We start from the raw sequence: 19,195 nt of genomic DNA on the forward strand, positions 1-19,195 counted from the left end.
TGCTAAAAATAAATAAATATTGTATTTACATTGTTTCCTATGAGATAGACAAAAGTTAATCCTGTGTTTCAAAAAATAAAATAAAAAGACAAAAGTTAATCCTGAAAAGTTTTCACTTCTCACGCAATAACTTCAGAAGCCTGATAAACTGATAGTAACCCAATAGTTAGTCGTTATTAAATCGTGAATATATCGAAGATGAAACCTAAGCACAAAGCAATTGACCCACCTGACCTAATCTAATTATCTAGATATCTCAAAACTTTTTCTGTTTTGATCTCTAGCAAAATAACTGTGGAAAAGTTCTGAAGCTCTTCAGTTACAAAAAAACAAATCTGACGCTCTTCAACCATATTATCAATGAGTGAAGAACGTCCTAAAAAGTCAAACCATTAACCCTGTAAATTACTCGAAATTCCAACAGATTTGTTTATTTGGGCTTAGATCAAGTCCCACTTTGGAAAGCATCACGAAATTTAGACACAGTCAAACCGACAAGAGTTTAAAAACATGGGAGTAAGTTTCTTCTAACTTTAATTTTAGACTCATCTGACTATTTTATTTTTAACCGGTGAGATGCCAAATATCAACCAAAACGTCGTTGTTCTATAGCAAAATTGCATAACCCATCAATCAAACTGATAGAAATAACGGGTTGGTCGATTTCTGCCAGCTCAACAACAATAAAAGCTACGTGGGATTAGAAGTTTGTCATTTTGATTAATTTTAATCAGAAATTTCGTATAGGATGTTTTAGCTTCTTTTCTATCTTCTTTCTAGGAAAATACTCGGTTTTGTTTTTAAATCGCTACTTCATTCTTGGATTCTTTACAAGATTAGATATGAAATCTTGGTTCATGAACATTCATCTGTTTCGGTTTTTTTTTTTTTTTTTTTTTGTAACACCAACATCTGTTTCGGTTTATTAATTTGTATTTGAGCGAGTAACGGTTTTCCTATAACACAAACTTCGCCTAAACCCTAATGGAAATTTACATCCTTGGGCAGGATTAAAGAAAATCAAAGCATTATTAGACAATGTTAAATCACGTCACCAGCTTAATAAGTGGAGAGAACCTTTTCGAACTATGTAAGGATCTCACTCCAATCTGGAGGAGGGATTTTCAACCCGGTGGGCTTAGGTTTTGTTCATTTAAAAATTACAACGATGTTTATATTAAAAGAGTTAGCGCTCGAATGGTGATGACTAAATGCGTCCTTGGCAAGTATAAAACGATGTTGTACATTATAAAATTTAAAGATGATGTTTCTACAATAACATTGGAAGTGATTTTAATCAGGTAGAAAGATAAATACAGTGTAGGAAAAAAAAACCTTAAACTCACTAAGCATCTAATCTTTGTTTATTGTTGCGCAGCACGTTTTAGCAAAAAAAATTCTTCCCTTCCCACAACTTACCTGTTCCAACGTAACCTTGTAGACATTGACTGTACCAAACCGTGCATCATGATTTCTCCTCCCTCAGATATCGAGATGAGAGCCATATCAGCTAGCGTTTGTAACCCTTTCTCCACGTCCCAGTCACTTCCAGAAAGCGTGTATATGGCGTTGTTCAGGTTCTTACTCGAACTTGTAGTTTCTCTAGTTAACAAATAGAATAACCTTTTATGTTTCTTAGATAAACCATCGTGCGCAAACCTAGTTGCTTTCTGAATATCCGTGTCGACAAGACAGGTGTTGACTTTAGCCGGTGCCATTGTCCACTCCTCTTTGTTCTTCCCACGTAAAGCCGAGCCTAAGATCTTGAGAGCAAGTGGAAAGGGATCGATAAGCTTAGTTACTTCAACAGCATGCTTCAAGTAACCTCTTGGGGGAGAGCTTTGCCCGAAAGCTGCGTATGAGAAGATCTGTAAAGCCTCTTCCCTCGATGGATAAGTAACTTTGTATATCTGTTCTATCCCGTTATCCGTAAATGTATATAGATCTGCATTCGTCACAATCACCTTACTTCCGAATCTAAGATACCACTGTTGAACTAGTTTTTGCAAAGCTTGTAGCTCTACAAAACTGACACAGTCAATCACGACAAGGACTCTCTGGTGCATTAACCTAAATATTGCCTCTTGTTTGTTAGGTATCTTCATGTCTCTATGGTCTAACACTCCAGATAGAAGCTCCTCTTGAAATTCCATAGTGTTAGAAGCACGCTTCCAAGATGGCTCCCTATAAAACTTAAGTTGGAAGTTTCTGGAAACTTGATTGTATAAAGCTCTAGCTATGGTGGCTTTACCAATACCCGCAGGACCCCATATCCCCACAACCTTCACCTCGTCCGATTCTAGGCACACCATCGCCTTCAACTTTGCTACATGAGCTTCAATTCCAACTAACTGATCAAAATCAGTTGATGGCAACTCGTTAGAAACATCCATGACGATTTTGGAGATCATCTCAGCCTCACTAGCCCTAAAAATACATGACATATAATTATAAAGTTAGAACACTAGACACGAAAACAAGGACGGCTATAGTGCTAGGCCAGCTTCCGGATTAGATTATACTCTTTTGGTTTCATAATATAAGAAGTAATGACTAAAATTATAAAGATTAAAAAGTGAAAAGGGTAAAAATAGCTCTCAATGAGAGTGGAGTTTTAAGGATAGAGTTTCAAATTTTTAAAACTAAAAAATAAATATTAAATTTTTTAAAATAAATATAGTTATTGAGTGAATTGGCCCAAAACACAATAAGAATGCCTTAATTAAGGATATGCCATGAGAACAAATATGTGGGCCGAACAGTGAATCGAGAGGAAGTAAATTGGCGTATCTACCCTTGAGCAAATATGGTAGATAAGTATAGTTATAGCCCTCTAGAATCTTAGGCCGTATTTTTTAGATTTGGAAAAGATTCTGAATATATTTTTTTAGATTTTCTCGGTTACAGAGGAGGTGTAACTGGAGAACGTATCAGAGAAACCACAAATCTCACCATATATTTTCTGAACAAGGCGGCTCAATAAATATCGTATCCAACTTTTAGATTTTACGCCTTTACATACAAAAAATATAAGCAGGAGAGAGGCTTCGCTTTCTTTCTCTTTGGCTCTATAAAATGAAGTAACCAGAGCGTGATTCTCAGATCCGTGAAGAAAGACCCTGTGGTCCTTTAAGACATATTAAAACAGAAGTGAAAAGGAGCTTTTAAGAAGGTATCTTCGGTAGAAAGGTATGTTTCTAATCTGGGTTCCATTTAAAGTGAGATTTTTGTACCCATGTATTTATAAGCCGGAACTTTTCACCAACCTCTGCTTTGACTCTGGATTCCTGCTTTAAAGTAGACTCTATATGATTTTAAATCGGCAATTAATTGCTTTTCTATGAAGTACTTTCTCAGACATACCTGAAACCTAACATCTGTTAGTAGCATATTTATTGTCAAATATCGAAAGCCTTTTTAAACCCTAATTTATTGTGCAGGATGAGCATTTGTGTTCGTTTTTGGCGAGGAGAGTGGAAGAAAAATGGGGAGGATGAATGGCATTTCCAGCCTGATGACGATGATTTCGGATTAAGGACAATGATAAAAGATGATGAAACATATGAAACGTTGGAGGCCATGGTTAGGAGACGCTACTCTCTCCGACCGTCTACACCGGTGGTGCTAACCTTCAGACTTCCTACCTGGATGTTGTCACCGCTGGGACACAAAACTCCACCGACGACAATAACGAGAACTGAAGATCTGTGTGTTTTGTTAAACGTCAGGACGTCCCTCTCGGACCTAGCTTTGCTTGTCACCGCTGGTCCTAAATGTGTTGCAGAGTACGAGTTCCTTTGTAGAACTAGTTTTACCATTGGATCAACCACGTACGTTGTTGACAACACACAAAATGAAGCATCCAGAGCGGAGTACGAGAGTAAGTAGTTTCAACAAAACGTTTTTCCTTATATACTGCATTGTACAATATGATTGATAAACTATGGAAATGATAACGTTGCAGCTCTTGTTTATGGGGACCGAGCAACTCAGACTGAAAGGGTTATGGACGCCCTATTCCCTGAAGATGCATTAAGGCTTTTCCACCGGGTGTCTTGTGAGATGGCTTATGCGGACCAATGGCTTGCTAATCAAAGCAACAATAACGGAGGGTCTCGCGAGATAATAGTCGTTGATGACGATGATGACGTAATGTATGAAGCTAACCCAGTCAATCTAGAAATTGGGGAAAGCAGTCGAGGCGGGGGAGGTACGTGACGTTCTTTAAACGTTGTTGATAGAAATAGACTCTATTTAATAACATCTAATTTTGTTGCTTCTCACCATCTGTAGGTGGTTCACTCCAACCAAACATGGTTTACTCTCCAGCTATGACTCAATCCCAAGCACCTCCCATATTGTGGGACGTTGGAATGGACTTGGGTAACCACCAAAGTCCAACTAACCCACAAAATCTCCATTCTACCTTGGAGAATGACATGAGGTTTTGGGAAGGCGTTATAGCTGCAGGAGTCCAGGTGGATGGACAGTTAAACATAAATGCTGTCAACGATGATGAGATGCAGAATCTTGGTGGCATTATCTCTCTGGCGGGAGCAAACGACCATGTTATCGGTGAGGGTGTCGATCACGATGTCCTGCCAAACGTTTGTGTTGAGAACGCCGTCGTACAAGCTGAAGGTGGGGGTTCTTCTACTGGTTCAAACCGTGAAGGTAAACAACTAGGGGGTGGTATGTTGGGTGCAAAACCCTTTGAAGAGGACGACTTCTGTCCAGGAGAGGAGACAGCCCAAGGTTGTGTTTACTGTATATTTGTTAGAAATAATATAACGTTGAATTTAATTACTTTATTAATATATACTATGCAGCGTTTGAGGCTGAAGGGATGCAAACACAGAATGGAGCTGGGGACGTACCAGTGTTGGCAGCAGGGGTTGTTGAAGAAACAACTCCCACGGTGGTTCCTCCACTGTTTAGCTTAACTAAAGGGGAACACACCGCCGGAACTAGTGGCGTGCGCCAGGGTGAAAAATGTCTAACCGAAACTTCTTCTGAAGCAAGTGAGACTGAGGGTGGGTTTTGATACGTTTGAAACCTATGCACTTCGTTTGGAGACTTTTGTTTAGTGACATAACCTATGTTCGGGGTGGGAAATATTTTGGGGTGTATTACGGGAAAGTTGGGATTAGGAAGTGAAGTGCAGCGTTGTATGTATTTAGTTTGGTTAAACTTTTTCGTAGCCGGCTATGTTATGGACAACTGGTTTCATAACCTGTTTACCGGCTAAGTCAAAGTTTATAATGTGTCGGTTTGTAAAACTTATTTTGTAAATGATGAAGCAAAGGCTACTAAATGTTTAATATAAATGAAGTTTAACTTAAGTCTTTACCATATATTTTCGAAATTTTGATTTCAATATATTTACATGATAAGAACAACTTTAATTCGGGATAGTTTTTGTGCGCAGTTTATTAATTTTTCCTCTCTTATCTGTGTATACAAGTTTTCTTGAATTTGTAAAATATGAGAACTGTTAATGATTAGATTACAACATTAACAACCGTAGTTTGTCATATGTAGGAGATGTTGGAGATTGTAAAGAAGAAGTCACCGTGGGTATGCTCTTCAGAAACAGAGAAGCGTTCCGCCAACATATGGCAATTTATGCTATCAATCGAAAGTTCCGGTTTAAGTGCGCAAAGTCCGAACCAGGATTGATGGCACTAGAATGTTGCAGCGCAGCTTGCCCTTGGAGAGTATATGCAGTTCGTTTGAAGGATGCTGATGTCTTTGAAGTGCGTAAAGTCGTTCCAGAGCATGTATGTTCAGTTGACGACCGGGGTGGATACCAAAGTCAGGCAACTGCTGCAGTAATAGGTGAGCTTATGAAAGGGAAGTTTGGGGTGTCGGGGTCTGGTCCAAAACCGCGTGACATACGTCACATGATGCGCGGTGACCACGATGTTAGTATTTCCTACTGGAAGGCTTGGCGTTCAAGAGATGTAGCTATGGAGAACACCAAAGAAACTGATGCCAGTTCTTACGCGAAGCTAGCGGATTATCTGAACAAGCTGGTTACTGCAAATCCGGGAACAATTGTGGATCTGTTCACAGAACCACACCAGACTGGTGGCCATAAGTTTAAATATTTATTTGTCGCTTTGGATGCTTCAATAAAGGGATACGAGTTTATGAGAAAGGTGGTCGTTGTAGATGGCACCCACTTGAAAGGCAAGTATCAGGGGTGTTTACTAACCGCTTCAGCTCAAGATGGCAACTACCAAATATTTCCTTTGGCTTATGCTGTTGTCGATGGAGAGAACGACTTGGCCTGGGAGTGGTTCTTCTCGAAGCTGTCAAAATTTGTGAAAAACCATCAGGAATTGGTTTTTGTATCAGATAGGCATCCTTCAATATCGAAAGGGATAAGCAAGGTTAGAGAAAAACTTGTATGGATAATTTATCTACAGACCAAATACTCTTTTAATTAGCTTTTGGTGGTGAATATGTGGCCGGTTATATATTTTATTGTACCGACAACACTTTTAATTAGCTATCACTGATTAATATGTATCTGATTATCTAAGTTCTTGTACCGACTACATTTTTAATTAGCTTCTGCAGTTGAATGTGTGGCCGGTTATCTAACTTCTTATACCAACTAAATGCAGGTGTTTCCCGGCGCGGGCCATTGCGTCTGCATTGTCCATTTGAAAAGAAACATCCGTTCTAACTTCAAGGGACGACATCTAGAGTTTTTGGTAGCAAAAGCTGCAAGAACCTTCAGACTTCAAGAATTTGAAGCAACGTTCAACGAGATTAAGACAATTTCTCCAAGCTGTGCTGAATATCTTCTGGAGATTGGTCTTCAACACTGGGCAAGATCTCATTTTCAGGGGAGACGCTACAATGTAATGACAAGCAATCTAGCCGAGTCTTGGAACGGAGTCTTGCGTGAGGCGAGAGAATTTCCTGTCATTCGATTGGTTGAATTCATACGGAGCAAGCTCATGACGTGGTTTGCTAATCGCCGTCAGGCGGCAACCAAAAGCGTGGCTCACATTTCTCCGAGGGTGTTAAAAATTCTCAGCGAAAACTTTGAGAAGTCTGGTGGGTATGAGGTACTTGAGATTGGAGAAAAGGAGTATGAGGTGCGAGAAAAACTTGGGGGAGGATACCATGTAAACCTTTCCAATAACACGTGTACCTGCTTTGAATTTCAAACACTATTCATCCCCTGTTCTCATGCAATAGCGGCGGCTTTAAAAGGAAAGATTGGAGTTGAAAGCTTGGTGTTGCCTGCGTATGCGGTTAGCGTACTTAGATCGGCATATGCTGGGACAATACATCCTCTGGAAGGTTATGGTGGAATAGGCGATTTGGTGGCTAATGTAGATGGCCTGCATCTACACCCCCCCTCAACAAGAAGACCTCCGGGAAGGCCCAAAAAGCAACGATTCTATTCAAGGGGTGAAAAACTTGTAAGAACTTTTAAATGTTTCACATTTATGCCTCCACCATTTATAAATAAGTTGTTGTATCCTTCTAACAGATTTTTCTATTGTTAGATGAAACGCATGAGTCGCCGGAGTGCTTGCAGCAGGTGCAAGAAGTTGGGACACAACAAGGTAACCTGCAAAGAACCTATATAAGATATGGAAGGCAGGTGGTTATGGAGGGGGAAACTAGAGCGGTTGAAATGGAAAGCTGTATGTAACGAAGGTGGGAGTTATATAAGGAAAAGTTGTATGTAACGAAGGTGGTTTAGTGATGGAAGAATAAATCTGGTGTTCCTGTGAAATAAGTCTGTACACAAAATCCATCTAGAGGAATGTATTATGGGTTGTGATGATATATTTAATAAGATTTCCCCCTTTTATGTACAGTTTAAGTTATCCAGATCTTTGCATTTACAAGTTTGCAAAACATAATAGTTGCACATTTGAAGAAACTGACAACGAACGTTAGCTTAGTCATCGACAAACGTCAAGATAACACAATAAACAAGAAGGTTATAGACATACTAGTATCTTTAATAACTTAAACAGACATTTAGGAACCAGAAAGTTGTTAATATAAAACATAAGTTGAAGTAGTAGGGAAAACATAAGATGACAAGAGATTTTTTCGCTGCAGTCAACGCCTCAATGCGGTGACAATGATGGCCGTCGCTGCAAAGAACCCTCCCCAAGACACAAACAGAAACTTTCGCAACATCTTCTCTCTCTCCGAAGCCCTGGCTAGTTCAACTTCAAGTCTACTAATCTCCTCGGTTTTTTCCTCCACCTCCAGACCGACGACTGCAGTTGATTGATTGCCATCCCGGGCTTGAAGAACCGGTTGCTGTTGCTGAGATAGAGCTTCCCTTAGCTGTCTTAATTCTATTTGATGTAGCCGTATCTGGTCTCGTCCCTCAAGTAGACTCTGCTTCTGCCACCCACATGCGTCTTCCAGATCCGCCCACGCATAAAAGCCATGAATCTCACACCGGAAAAACCGTCTTCCCGGATTTTCGTCAGTCCAAGCCTTGATTTTCTTAGTCCTTCGGCCGCAGTGACAGAGTGGAGCTTCGGTGGAATTAACATCGAATCGATTACGGGATGATGCTGACGACCCTGAACTCAGATTCCTATCCATGAAGAACAATAGAAGAATTAAATTGGGTGGAAAAGATAAGAAATTAGGGTTGGGGGACTCGTTCCAAAGTTTTGGGGATAAATAGACGGTCTCGAAGGGTTAACCATTTGACAGTTATACATGTGTATAAAACACGTGTTTTAATCTAAAGTACCGACTTTTTACATGTGTGACATACACGTGTAGTCGAAATAACCTTTCCGGTTAATACAAAATAATACAGTAGTCCGTCTATTAGTAATTTGTAGCCGGTTAAGAATTTATTTATTTACATAAAAATAACCCTTCACTAGGGTTTAGCGAGTGAAATCAACCCAACTCCTATCTATATAGTTTCTTTTTACATTCAGTTAACCGGTTACGTGTCTATATATCAGGTCAACTAGTACAATATCCGGTCGTGGATGTTACATAACTAGTTAACCCTATAAACAATAACCTAAATCCTTAACCCTGAACCATAAACCCGGAACCTTAATTCCTAAACCCTAAACTCTAATCCCTAAACCCTAAACTAACCAAGTTAACCCAATACCCTATATCCTGAACCTTAACCAATAAAGCCAAATCCGTAAACCGTAAAACCCTATATCCTTAACCTTTATCAGTACAACATAAACCCTAAACACCACCGTTGAAATCAACCCTACTCCTGTCCAAGCATTTACATTCAGTTAACCGGTTACATGTTTGTTTATCAGGGCAACTACTAATATATTCTGCTACTGGATGTTATGTAACCAGGCTGGAAACATATTTTCTGTACAATTACTTATACGACACTATTGATTAATACTAAACCTAAATTCTTAACACTAAAACATAAACCATGACCCAAAATTCCTGAACCCTAAACTCTTTACCGGCTAAACCCTAAACCCTAAACTATAAACCCTAAACCCTTGACCCTAAATCCTAAACCATAAACACCTAATCCATAAACGCATATACCCTAAACCCGTATCAGCAAAATGTAAACCCTAAACCCAAGGGTGAAATCAACCCGAAGCCTGCCTAAACTGCACCCCTAAAATCAACCCCACTCCTGTCCAAGCATTTACCTCCCTTAATAACCGGTTACATGTTTGTTTATCAGGTCAACTAGTAATATATTCTGCTAATGGATGTTATGTAACCAGCCTCGAAACATATTTTCTGGACAATTACTTATGCGACACTATTGATTTACCCTAAACCTTTAACCCTAAAACTTAAATAGAATTCAATAAACCCTAACCCTAAACCCTAAACCCTAAACCCTAGACCCTAAACCCTAAACCCTAAACCCTAACCATAAACCGTAAACCCTAAACCCTTTACCATAAATCCTAAACCATAAACACATAATCCCTAAACGCATATACCCTAAACCCGTATCAGCAAAATGTAAACCCTAAACCCCAAGGGTGAAATCAACCCGAAGCCTGCCTAAACTGCACCCCTGAATTCAACCCTACTCCTGTCCAAGCATTTACATTCAGTTAACCGGTTACATGTTTGTTTATCAGGTGAACTACTAATATATTCTGCTAGTGGATGTTATGTAACCAGCCTCGAAACATATTTTATGGACAAGTACATATGCGACATTAGTGATTAACTCTAAACCTTTAACCCTAAAACTTAAATAGAATTCAAAAAACCCTAAACCCTAAACTCTAAACCCTAAAACCTAAACCCTAAACCCTAAATCCTAAACCCTAAACCATAAACCCTAAACCCTTGACCCTAAATCCTAAACCATAAACACATAATCCCTAAACGCATATACCCTAAACCCGTATCAGCAAAATGTAAACCCTAAACCCCAAGGGTGAAATCAACCCGAAGCCTGCCTAAACTGCACCCCTGAATTCAACCCCACTCCTGTCCAAGCATTTACATTCAGTTAACCGGTTACATGTTTGTTTATCAGGTCAACTACTAATATATTCTGCTAGTGGATGTTATGTAACCAGCCTCGAAACATATTTTCTGGACAATTACATATGGGACATTAGTGATTAACCCTAAACCTTTAACCCTAAAAGTTAAATAGTATTCAATAAACCCTATACCCTAAACCCTAAACCCTAAACCCTAAACCCTAACCCTAAACCCTAAACCCTAAACCATAAACCCTAAACCCTAACCCTAACCCTAAACCCTAAACCCAAAACCCTTGACCCTAAATCCTAAACCATAAACACCTAATCCCTAAACCCATATACCCTAAACCCGTATCACCAAAATGTAAACCCTAAACCCTAAGGGTGAAATCAACCCCAAGCCTGCCTAAACGGCACCCCTGAAAACAACCCCACTCCTGTCCAAGCATTTACATTCAGTTAACCGGTTACATGTTTGTTTATCAGGTCAACTACTAATATATTCTGCTAGTGGATGTTATGTAACCAGCCTCGAAACATATTTTCTAGACAATTACCTAAAACGTAAACAGTATACCATATACTCTTAACCAAAACCCCCGATTCTTAAACACTAAACCGTAAACCCTAAACCCTATAAGCTATAACATAAATCAGTAACCCTAAACCCTAAACCCTGACTGTTAATACCTAAACCCTAAACTGTAAACCCTAAACCCTAAACCCCAACACAGAAACCAGTAAACCCCAAACCCTATATCCAATACTCTAACCATTATACCCAACCCCTTAAACCCTAAAACCCTATATCCTTAACCTTTATCGCTACAATGTAAACTTAAACCCCACCGGGGAAATCAACCCCATTCATGTCCACCATTTTACATTCAGTTAACCGGTTACATGTCTGTTTATCAGGTCAACTAGTACTATATTCTGGTAGTGGATGTTATGTAACCAACCCCGGAAAGGATTATCTGGGCAATAACTTATGTTACACTACTGATTTACCCTAACCCTTAAATCCTAAAAGCTAAATAGATTTCAAACATCTTCTAAAACCAAGTGCAATTAAGTTTTCTAAATTTTGTGTGACATAGATGTCACTAAAAGCTAAATAGATTTCACTAAATTCTAAACAGTAAACTCTAAACACTAAACCTAAACCCTTAATTCGTAAACCATACAAATGTTTCTTATCTCGGTCACTAGGACAGTCGGGCATAACTTGTCCCAAAACTATATAAAACTACATAAACAATGGAAATAAGCTATGCGTACATATAACAAACATATAGGTTTCCAATAACGACTTAGAAAGAGGAGTGCAGAGTTCCATAACTAAGACAACAAGCATTACAAAGTTCGGATACATAAAAGATAGAAATGGGAAGAAGTTCATATGATGCCATGGTATCTCTCGACAATGTTAACTGCAACTCGTTCTACCTCCCCTTCCACAACATTTGGGTGTATCAATTTGCAGACTTCTAGACCACCAAATGCGTGAGCTTGAATAAGGAGCACCGTAGTAACTGCAGATTGGAACTGATTGTGGTTCTGTGGAACCGTTCGGGGTCTGTCAAACGCAAGCGCCTTCATGTCTTTCATGCTGATATGTTTCCCAGCCTTTCTGAGTAAATATGGGAACATGACTGCAAAAGGCTGCAGCTCATTGCACATCATCCGATCAGTGCGGATAGAGGTGTTGCAATCCAATACAACTAGGTGGCAACTTGTCGCATCTACGCACCCTCCAACCCAGTGTGACTTATCCAAGTTAAATGGGAAGTAGTAGCGAGAGGGATCCAGGTTGGTGCATGCCGCATTAAAACTTTCCAACAGTGAAGCGGGAAACATAAAACTATCTTTGTTTACCACCTTGGAGAACCGAACATAAGTCTTCGAGAACTGGGACACAAACTTTGTGTCCAGGAACACTGACTGATTCTTTGCAAATTTTTCTGTGTCGGAGTTATATAAGGCCCGCGTGTGATGAATGAGCAAATCAACAACCTGGAAAAATTCCTTTCGGTTAGAAAGACCCAACCCACCTTCACAAAATAAATACAGAACAGAAGACAAACCTTGGGTGGTAGATGGGATGAGTTTTCCAGCATTACGGTCATGTCTTTGCTGCTGATTCTTACTCCATTAACGGTGAAGGCACTATTTTAAAGAAAATAATGTGGTCAGTATGTAAAGTGATACTCAGGAATTAATAACAAACTTATACTCACGATTTCAAAGGGGGACTAACTCACAAATGAGATTTAAGCATGTCAATAAGTTGACTGAATTTTGCTGCAAGACCAATGGAATCGTCACTCGTCTTTGACGCAACATGAGCCTCCCAAGCCCTACTTAGGAATGTTTTTTCACATCTGTAGTCACCGACTAACGCTTTCGGAACAACCTTCTGCCGCTTGCTTTTCCTGCAAGGGAGAAATGGGCCAGGCGGGTCGGGGACTTCAACACCAGTGCAATCTTCGTTAACCACTTTGCCACGTGATTCCTCGGTTATAACAACACTACTTGTTTCTCCCTTCTTTGGTTCTTCCTGAGTTAGACCCAAAGAAAATGTTGGTTTCGGAAACACAGGCCCTGGGGCGACGGCCTGGCGATGAGAACATAACGGTTAGGCAATTAGCATAATATGTATCCACTAATTAAGAACTCAGATCATACCAACTCGTTAGGGATTGCTGACCCCTTGGGGGAGTTAGAGATTTCCACATCAGTAACAACGTCCACACTACCACCCATCGGTTGCGCTTGCCTAGTCCCACTACTCGCCATCTGAATGTTGGAAATTTGTAACACAAGTAAAACATCCACATTTATTAAATGTGGGTACAATATCCTCTACCGCAAACACAATCTAGCCTGCTATATTTACAACTTAGGTGGCTAATACATTCCGAGAACAAGCTAAAATAGTGTATAGCCTGTTAACTAACGTAATATCCTTTTTTTCTCCAATACAAGTAAATACCCCGTTCAACTGCGTGAGCCATATTTACAACTTAGGTGGCTAATAAATTCCGAGTACAGGCTAAAATAATGTATAGCCCGTTAACAAACTTAATATCCCTTTTTTCTCCAATACAAGTAAATACTAATTTATTCTAAAGTTTGCAAACACGATTCGAATATTTCTGCACAACACACTTACGGTGGGAATCAGATTTCCGCCACTCTCCGCAAAAAGCATTGCGTTCAATATAATATGTGAGGCGTCAACCTCTGCATGGGTCGCTGTTGGGGGCTGAGCAACGACACATGAATCTTTGGATTTTGAAACTTCCTCCCTACTAATACAAACCTGCACATAAATAGGATCAGATCTTAAGTTTTCCTCAATTAAAAGATGTGGTACAGATTGTTCCCCTATTTTTTATGTAAATGAAAACTCACTTCCATTGGTAGAGTTGGTGTGTCCATGCCAACACCCGCCGGACAATCGTTGTTGTCTGCACAACCACGGAATGTGCTTCTTCCTCCCAAATTGTTGTTATTCCAACAGGTAACAGGTACAGTCTCTGGGACGTTTTGCATGCTACGGCCGGGTGATACAATGGGTGGATTAGATAGCATTCGTACTATCTCATCCCGAAACTGGTTCAACATGTCTTGAATATTAGGAACAATATGCGTTTCAAACGTGCTAAAGGAGTCTGACAATATCTTCATTTCTGCCTCTATACGACTAAGTTCAACTGATACACTAGCCTTTACACTGCTAGCAATGTATTCCACATCCACCACATCGCTACTCCTTTGGTTAGATTTCTGTTTTGTTACTTTCCGGACCTCAGCTTCACTCCTCGTTTCTTCTCGCATTATTGCTACATCTGCTTTCGAAACTCCCCCGGTAAAAGACGTATGTGTGAATCGAAAACCAAGTGCAATTAAGTTTTCTAAATTTTGTACACGAACATCTTCTTCATCGTCAGACCATCCAAACTCAGACTGACCATTACAGTCGTCGGTGGCCACAGAAATGATTGAACGTACACTTACCTGCTGTATTAAAAACCAAATCAATAAATTTCCTTCTACAAATATTACCACACCGTTTCAAAAACATTACCACATTACCTTCCCAGCACAGTCAGTCTCACGAGCATGCCCAGGACTAATACTTCGCTTCCCTTTTCTTTCTTCATCCGGAACGTCTTCGTCATCTGCAGATTCGCTTTCAGATCCAGAAGAGCCTCCTTCATGAACAACTTCCGTAAGCGCAGGCACAGCTTCTATCATTACAAGCTGCAAAGCTAATACAAACCCCTTAAGGGCAATTGTATTCTGGGACAAAGAAACTTCGTTCCTCTCCTTGATACTACTCATAAGCAAATCAAATGATAGCCGGCCCCATGGAAATGCTAAGAACCCCTCCAAATCTTTAATCTTCTCTGCATGGTCGTGTGAAATCCGAGGGTTGTGAGTTGTGGGGAGTACGACGGACGCAAGCAGGGCAAGAAGGGCATATTTCAGCCTTGTTTCTTTACCGGTAACACTTCTCTTCTTCAGCATCCTTATGACCGAGTTGACAGGTACTTCTTTCAAAGTACCAAAAAGCTCACACCAATAAGGTTTCTCGTTGATATGTTTCTTAGCCTTTTTTTTCGCATCCGCTGGGTACTGGCCACAGTTGAGTCCGGTCACTAACGCAAACTCCTGCAGGGAAAATCTGATTGGGTTCCCGGCAAACAAGAACCATGCTTCATGCTTCTTCTTGACCTTCAACTGTCTGGATATAATATATCTGCCAAAACGTCCAGAGAATGTTGGCTTCTCTGCAATCTCCACAAGCTTTCCGAACGGAGAACGCCGTAGAACTTCGACCTCGTCATCTTCCAGAGCACGAAGAATCTTTTTGATTGCAAACGGTTTGTGGTAAGGGGTTACCCGCACACCAACGGGTTCCTCACCAAATGCAAACACCCTCTCGGGTATTGGAAGCGGAGGTTCCACCTCTGTTTGATTTTCCATTTGGATCTGAAGGCTCTGTACACACGCTGGAAGTAAGATATTTTCAGAAAGGGATTTTAGAAATAAATTGGATATGGATTCAAATTCGAAATGAAGATCTGCAGAAAATATTTTCGAAGATTCACATCTTCTGACAAGAGGATATGGATATTGATATGGAAATCTAATAAAATCTTCACCCCCCGAGGCATAATCTTTTAGATCTCTCAGCACAAATTCATCTCATAGGGGCATAATTGTACTTCTATCGCGCTGAACAGTTGATAATGGTACATACTGGTAGTCACCTAATTACGGGAAAAGCTATGGGTAGACAGTGCAATTTCACATAGTTATTTAGGTCATTTTTATTATTGAGGGCTATTTTTGTGACAAAAAAACTTAAAAGTACTTATGTGAGAGAATTGTCCTTAAAATTAGATTAGAAATGTTCCAACCAATCATAAAAAGACTTTAAAACATAATTGGTTAAATACCTTCTAAATTCTAAAACAGATATATTAGTCCCTCTGTTTCATAATAAGTGTCATTCTAGCTTTTTTTTTGTTAACAAAAAATGTCACTTTACAATTCCAATGCAAATTTTACTTACTTTCAACTGAAAATTTAGTGCAAAGTGCATTGGTTTTATAAATAATTTTATTTATCTCAAATATTATTGGTCAAAAAGATGTAATTAATAACAACTTACATATATATCCGCTATTTTCTTAATATGTGTGAAAAATATCAAAGTCACACTTATTCAGAAACGGAGGGAGTACGAAACAAATGAAGTACATAATATATATACCATAATATCCGTATTTGTGGTCAATCCTAACGAAAACTGTGAATTAGATTTGCATTATGTGAGAGTTTGGAACAGTACCATGAAATAGAATGTTCTCCAGCAATAACCGCTACATGACTCAAAGCCTTCCTCCATTTCTTCTTTTGTTCGTCTGTCTTCCCATAACAAGTTTCCTCGAAGACCTTTCCAAAATCTCCCGTCTGCTCTCTCACATCAGATGGATCCACATCGTAGAAGATTGCCATCACAATTTGTCCTAAAGAAACCTTGCACTTCATGATCCGCTGCAACTCGTTCAGACACCAGCTCGAAGAAGGGTAGTTCTTAGATAGGATCACGACAGAGATCCTTGATTCTTCAATAGCTCTTGCGAGCTCAGTGGTGATGTACTCGCTCCTCATGATCCCATTATTTTGGAAAGTTTTAATTCCTTTGCTTTTCAACCCTTCAAGAAAGTGGCTGAGAAAAGTTCTGCCGACATCTTTACTGGAGAAGCTTGGGAAGACATCGTAGCTGTAATGATGAGTTGATGGCGATGAAGAAGAAGAAGAAGCCATGTGAGAGTAAATTTAACCACTATCTCTTCTTGGTTTTCCCAAATATCGACTTGAAAATTCCTCTCAAGAATACGTTATTTTCTATGATTTTCTTACTGTGATGACCAAACATATAGGCCTATTAGACTTTGCATATGCATATAAGTTATATAGCAATACAAGGTCACGCGTACAAACAGTTGATCTTCTTCTACGTGTTTACACGCTTTCATACTTCAGCTGATGGTTATGTACGTAAAATATAAAACATAAAATATTGTTACGTTCAAAATATTGCAAGAAAACTACTTTTACAGTTCTGATTTCCTAGTTTTTATTATTTCTTATTATTTGGTTAATAGTCCACAACATAAAAAACATTTATTTGGAGAAGAAAGGAACAAAGCGTTTAATAGGACTAGGTCAAGCTTTCACTAGTCTAGCCTCTTAGTGTAAGACTAAGGGGTTGATTGGCAAGTGTTTTAGAAGTGCCGTAAAATCTTTCTACAGCTTAAATTATTTTTACAGTTTAAATTTTTGCCAATCAGCTTTGTAAAGATTTTTAAAGTTACAGAATTTTCTTTTATTTTTATTTATTTTTAGCTGTGAAAAGCCATAAATCTAGAGTACTTATTTTTTGTTTTAGAAAATTTATATGTAAGTCATTGAATCTTTTTAAACCTACAGCTAATATTCTACAGTATGATTATCTACAGCCACAACAAAAAAAAAATCTACAGTTTTATATCTAAAGCAAAAGTATAAAGCTACCGCTCATTCCAATCATCCTCTAAGTCAAGAATCTTTCGATGCTAATAGAGCCTCACTGATTAGGACTCCTAATAGTTTTTTTTGAAAAATATATTAAAAAAAACTTGAGATGATTTCCCTTAAAAAATACTAAATCCAATAAAAAGATTTGAAAGAAAAATGAAACCCTTGCAAACTCTTCTAAAGTCTCAAGAATTTTCTAAAAATATTTCAGTGAGAACTCTTTTTCTCTCTTTGGGTCCCTCTCTCTTTTATTACTTCTTATGAGATACTTGATACATATGTTTTTATCTTATGGCCGACCGCTTAATATCATGATATATTTCGAACTTCTTGATCCAAAATAAACTAGTTAATTAATTAGCAAACTTCATACACATGTACTAGACGGTCAATTATTGTTGCCGTTGATGCAATGATGCACCACCCGTGACTTTGATTTATGAAGAGATTTTTAGGAACACTGCCGTGAGATATTGGGCCGTACATTATTGGTGAGCTGGCTGGGCAAGGGGAGAAGACGCAGGCTTTGGTGACATGGCGCGATCCACGAGCGACAGGTATATTCGTGGGGCTGTGTTTTATGGTGACGTTGGTGTTGTATCTTGTACCGACGAAGATGGTAGCGATGGCGTCGGGGTTTTACTACTTTCGGCATCAGATATTCCGTGATTGAAAACCTTCGATGCTGTTTGTTATCTGATCAGCTCAATTCAAATTATGGCGAGTTCTACTAAAATCCGACAAGATTATGTGTATATTGGGTCGTTTACGCTTATTGGGCTATCTTGGGTCATCTTTTGACATCATCTTGGGTCATTAATAGGCCACTAATTGGACTATATACTAATTCCTTTAGTTGCCTACATGCGTTTCCAAAAGTTTATGGACACCGTTAAATTATCGGACCTACTTTTTGTGTGATAAATGTGAGGAAACAAGACCAACCTGTCTGCACTTATGAAAAACGTTGTTGGTGAGTCACCAATAAAAGACGGATTAAAAAGTTGTTATAATCCACCAACCACGTCCTAAGTACAAATTTCAAATCTTTCTTACTCAGCATTTGATTTTAATTAAAAAAACAAACTTATTTATACCTAGATAACAACAAAATATATGCACCATTTTGTAACAAATTGGTTAACCACAAGTACACTGATTACTAATTAGTAATTATATTATTACATCCAACAATTTTGTAAGAAAAATCTGACAACAAGAAAACTACATGAATTCTTTTTTGTGACAACAAAAATCATAATCCACGTCGTTTATATCTAGGGTGACGTGGGAGGGGTTACGCATTCCATCCCCGTTAGTCCCGTGGCACCCTGTTGTTTGGATCAGAGAGGGGATACCTCGATGTTCCTTCATTGCTTGGACCTCATATTTGGGGAGACTTCCAACTAGAGATCGTCTGATTTCTTGGGGCCTGGCTGTTCAGCCGGTTTGTGTTCTTTGTTCTAATGCTGATGAATCCCACAGCCATCTTTTTTTTGAGTGCTCTTTTGCAGTTGCTGTTTAGTCTCATTTTTGTGGCAGACACTTAGCAGCTCCTCCAGCTGCTTTATCATTTGTTGTTGATTTATGCGCGCATCTTCAGGGTCCTCATGCTTCCCTGGCGGTCATTG

General features: G+C 39.1%; 4 protein-coding genes across 4 annotated transcripts; 1 reads left to right on the top strand and 3 right to left on the bottom strand.

Moving 5' to 3' along the window:
- Positions 1–968: 968 nt before the first annotated feature.
- LOC106379595 (probable disease resistance protein RPP1) lies at positions 969–16,928 on the bottom strand. The gene is made up of 2 exons (XM_048749172.1): positions 16,333–16,928; positions 969–2,427 (listed from the first exon to the last, which is right to left on the bottom strand). Exons 1-2 carry the CDS (start codon positions 16,809–16,811, stop codon positions 1,416–1,418), a joined length of 1,491 nt encoding a protein of 496 aa, XP_048605129.1. The 5' UTR covers positions 16,812–16,928; the 3' UTR covers positions 969–1,415.
- On the top strand, positions 2,831–5,342 carry LOC111210419. Its single transcript, XM_022710808.2, has 5 exons — positions 2,831–3,189; positions 3,441–3,880; positions 3,965–4,210; positions 4,294–4,755; positions 4,830–5,342. Exons 2-5 carry the CDS (start codon positions 3,442–3,444, stop codon positions 5,042–5,044), a joined length of 1,362 nt encoding a protein of 453 aa, XP_022566529.2. The 5' UTR covers positions 2,831–3,189; position 3,441; the 3' UTR covers positions 5,045–5,342.
- On the bottom strand, positions 11,747–13,259 carry LOC111210420. The gene is made up of 4 exons (XM_022710809.2): positions 13,155–13,259; positions 12,731–13,083; positions 12,554–12,635; positions 11,747–12,482 (listed from the first exon to the last, which is right to left on the bottom strand). Exons 1-4 carry the CDS (start codon positions 13,230–13,232, stop codon positions 11,865–11,867), a joined length of 1,131 nt encoding a protein of 376 aa, XP_022566530.2. The 5' UTR covers positions 13,233–13,259; the 3' UTR covers positions 11,747–11,864.
- Positions 13,661–15,630, bottom strand: LOC106453652. The gene is made up of 2 exons (XM_048749179.1): positions 13,884–15,630; positions 13,661–13,791 (listed from the first exon to the last, which is right to left on the bottom strand). Exon 1 carries the CDS (start codon positions 15,459–15,461, stop codon positions 14,556–14,558), a length of 906 nt encoding a protein of 301 aa, XP_048605136.1. The 5' UTR covers positions 15,462–15,630; the 3' UTR covers positions 13,661–13,791; positions 13,884–14,555.
- Positions 16,929–19,195: the final 2,267 nt, after the last annotated feature.

This window comes from Brassica napus, chromosome A2 (assembly GCF_020379485.1).
Source record: "Brassica napus cultivar Da-Ae chromosome A2, Da-Ae, whole genome shotgun sequence".
NCBI lineage: Eukaryota > Viridiplantae > Streptophyta > Magnoliopsida > Brassicales > Brassicaceae > Brassica > Brassica napus.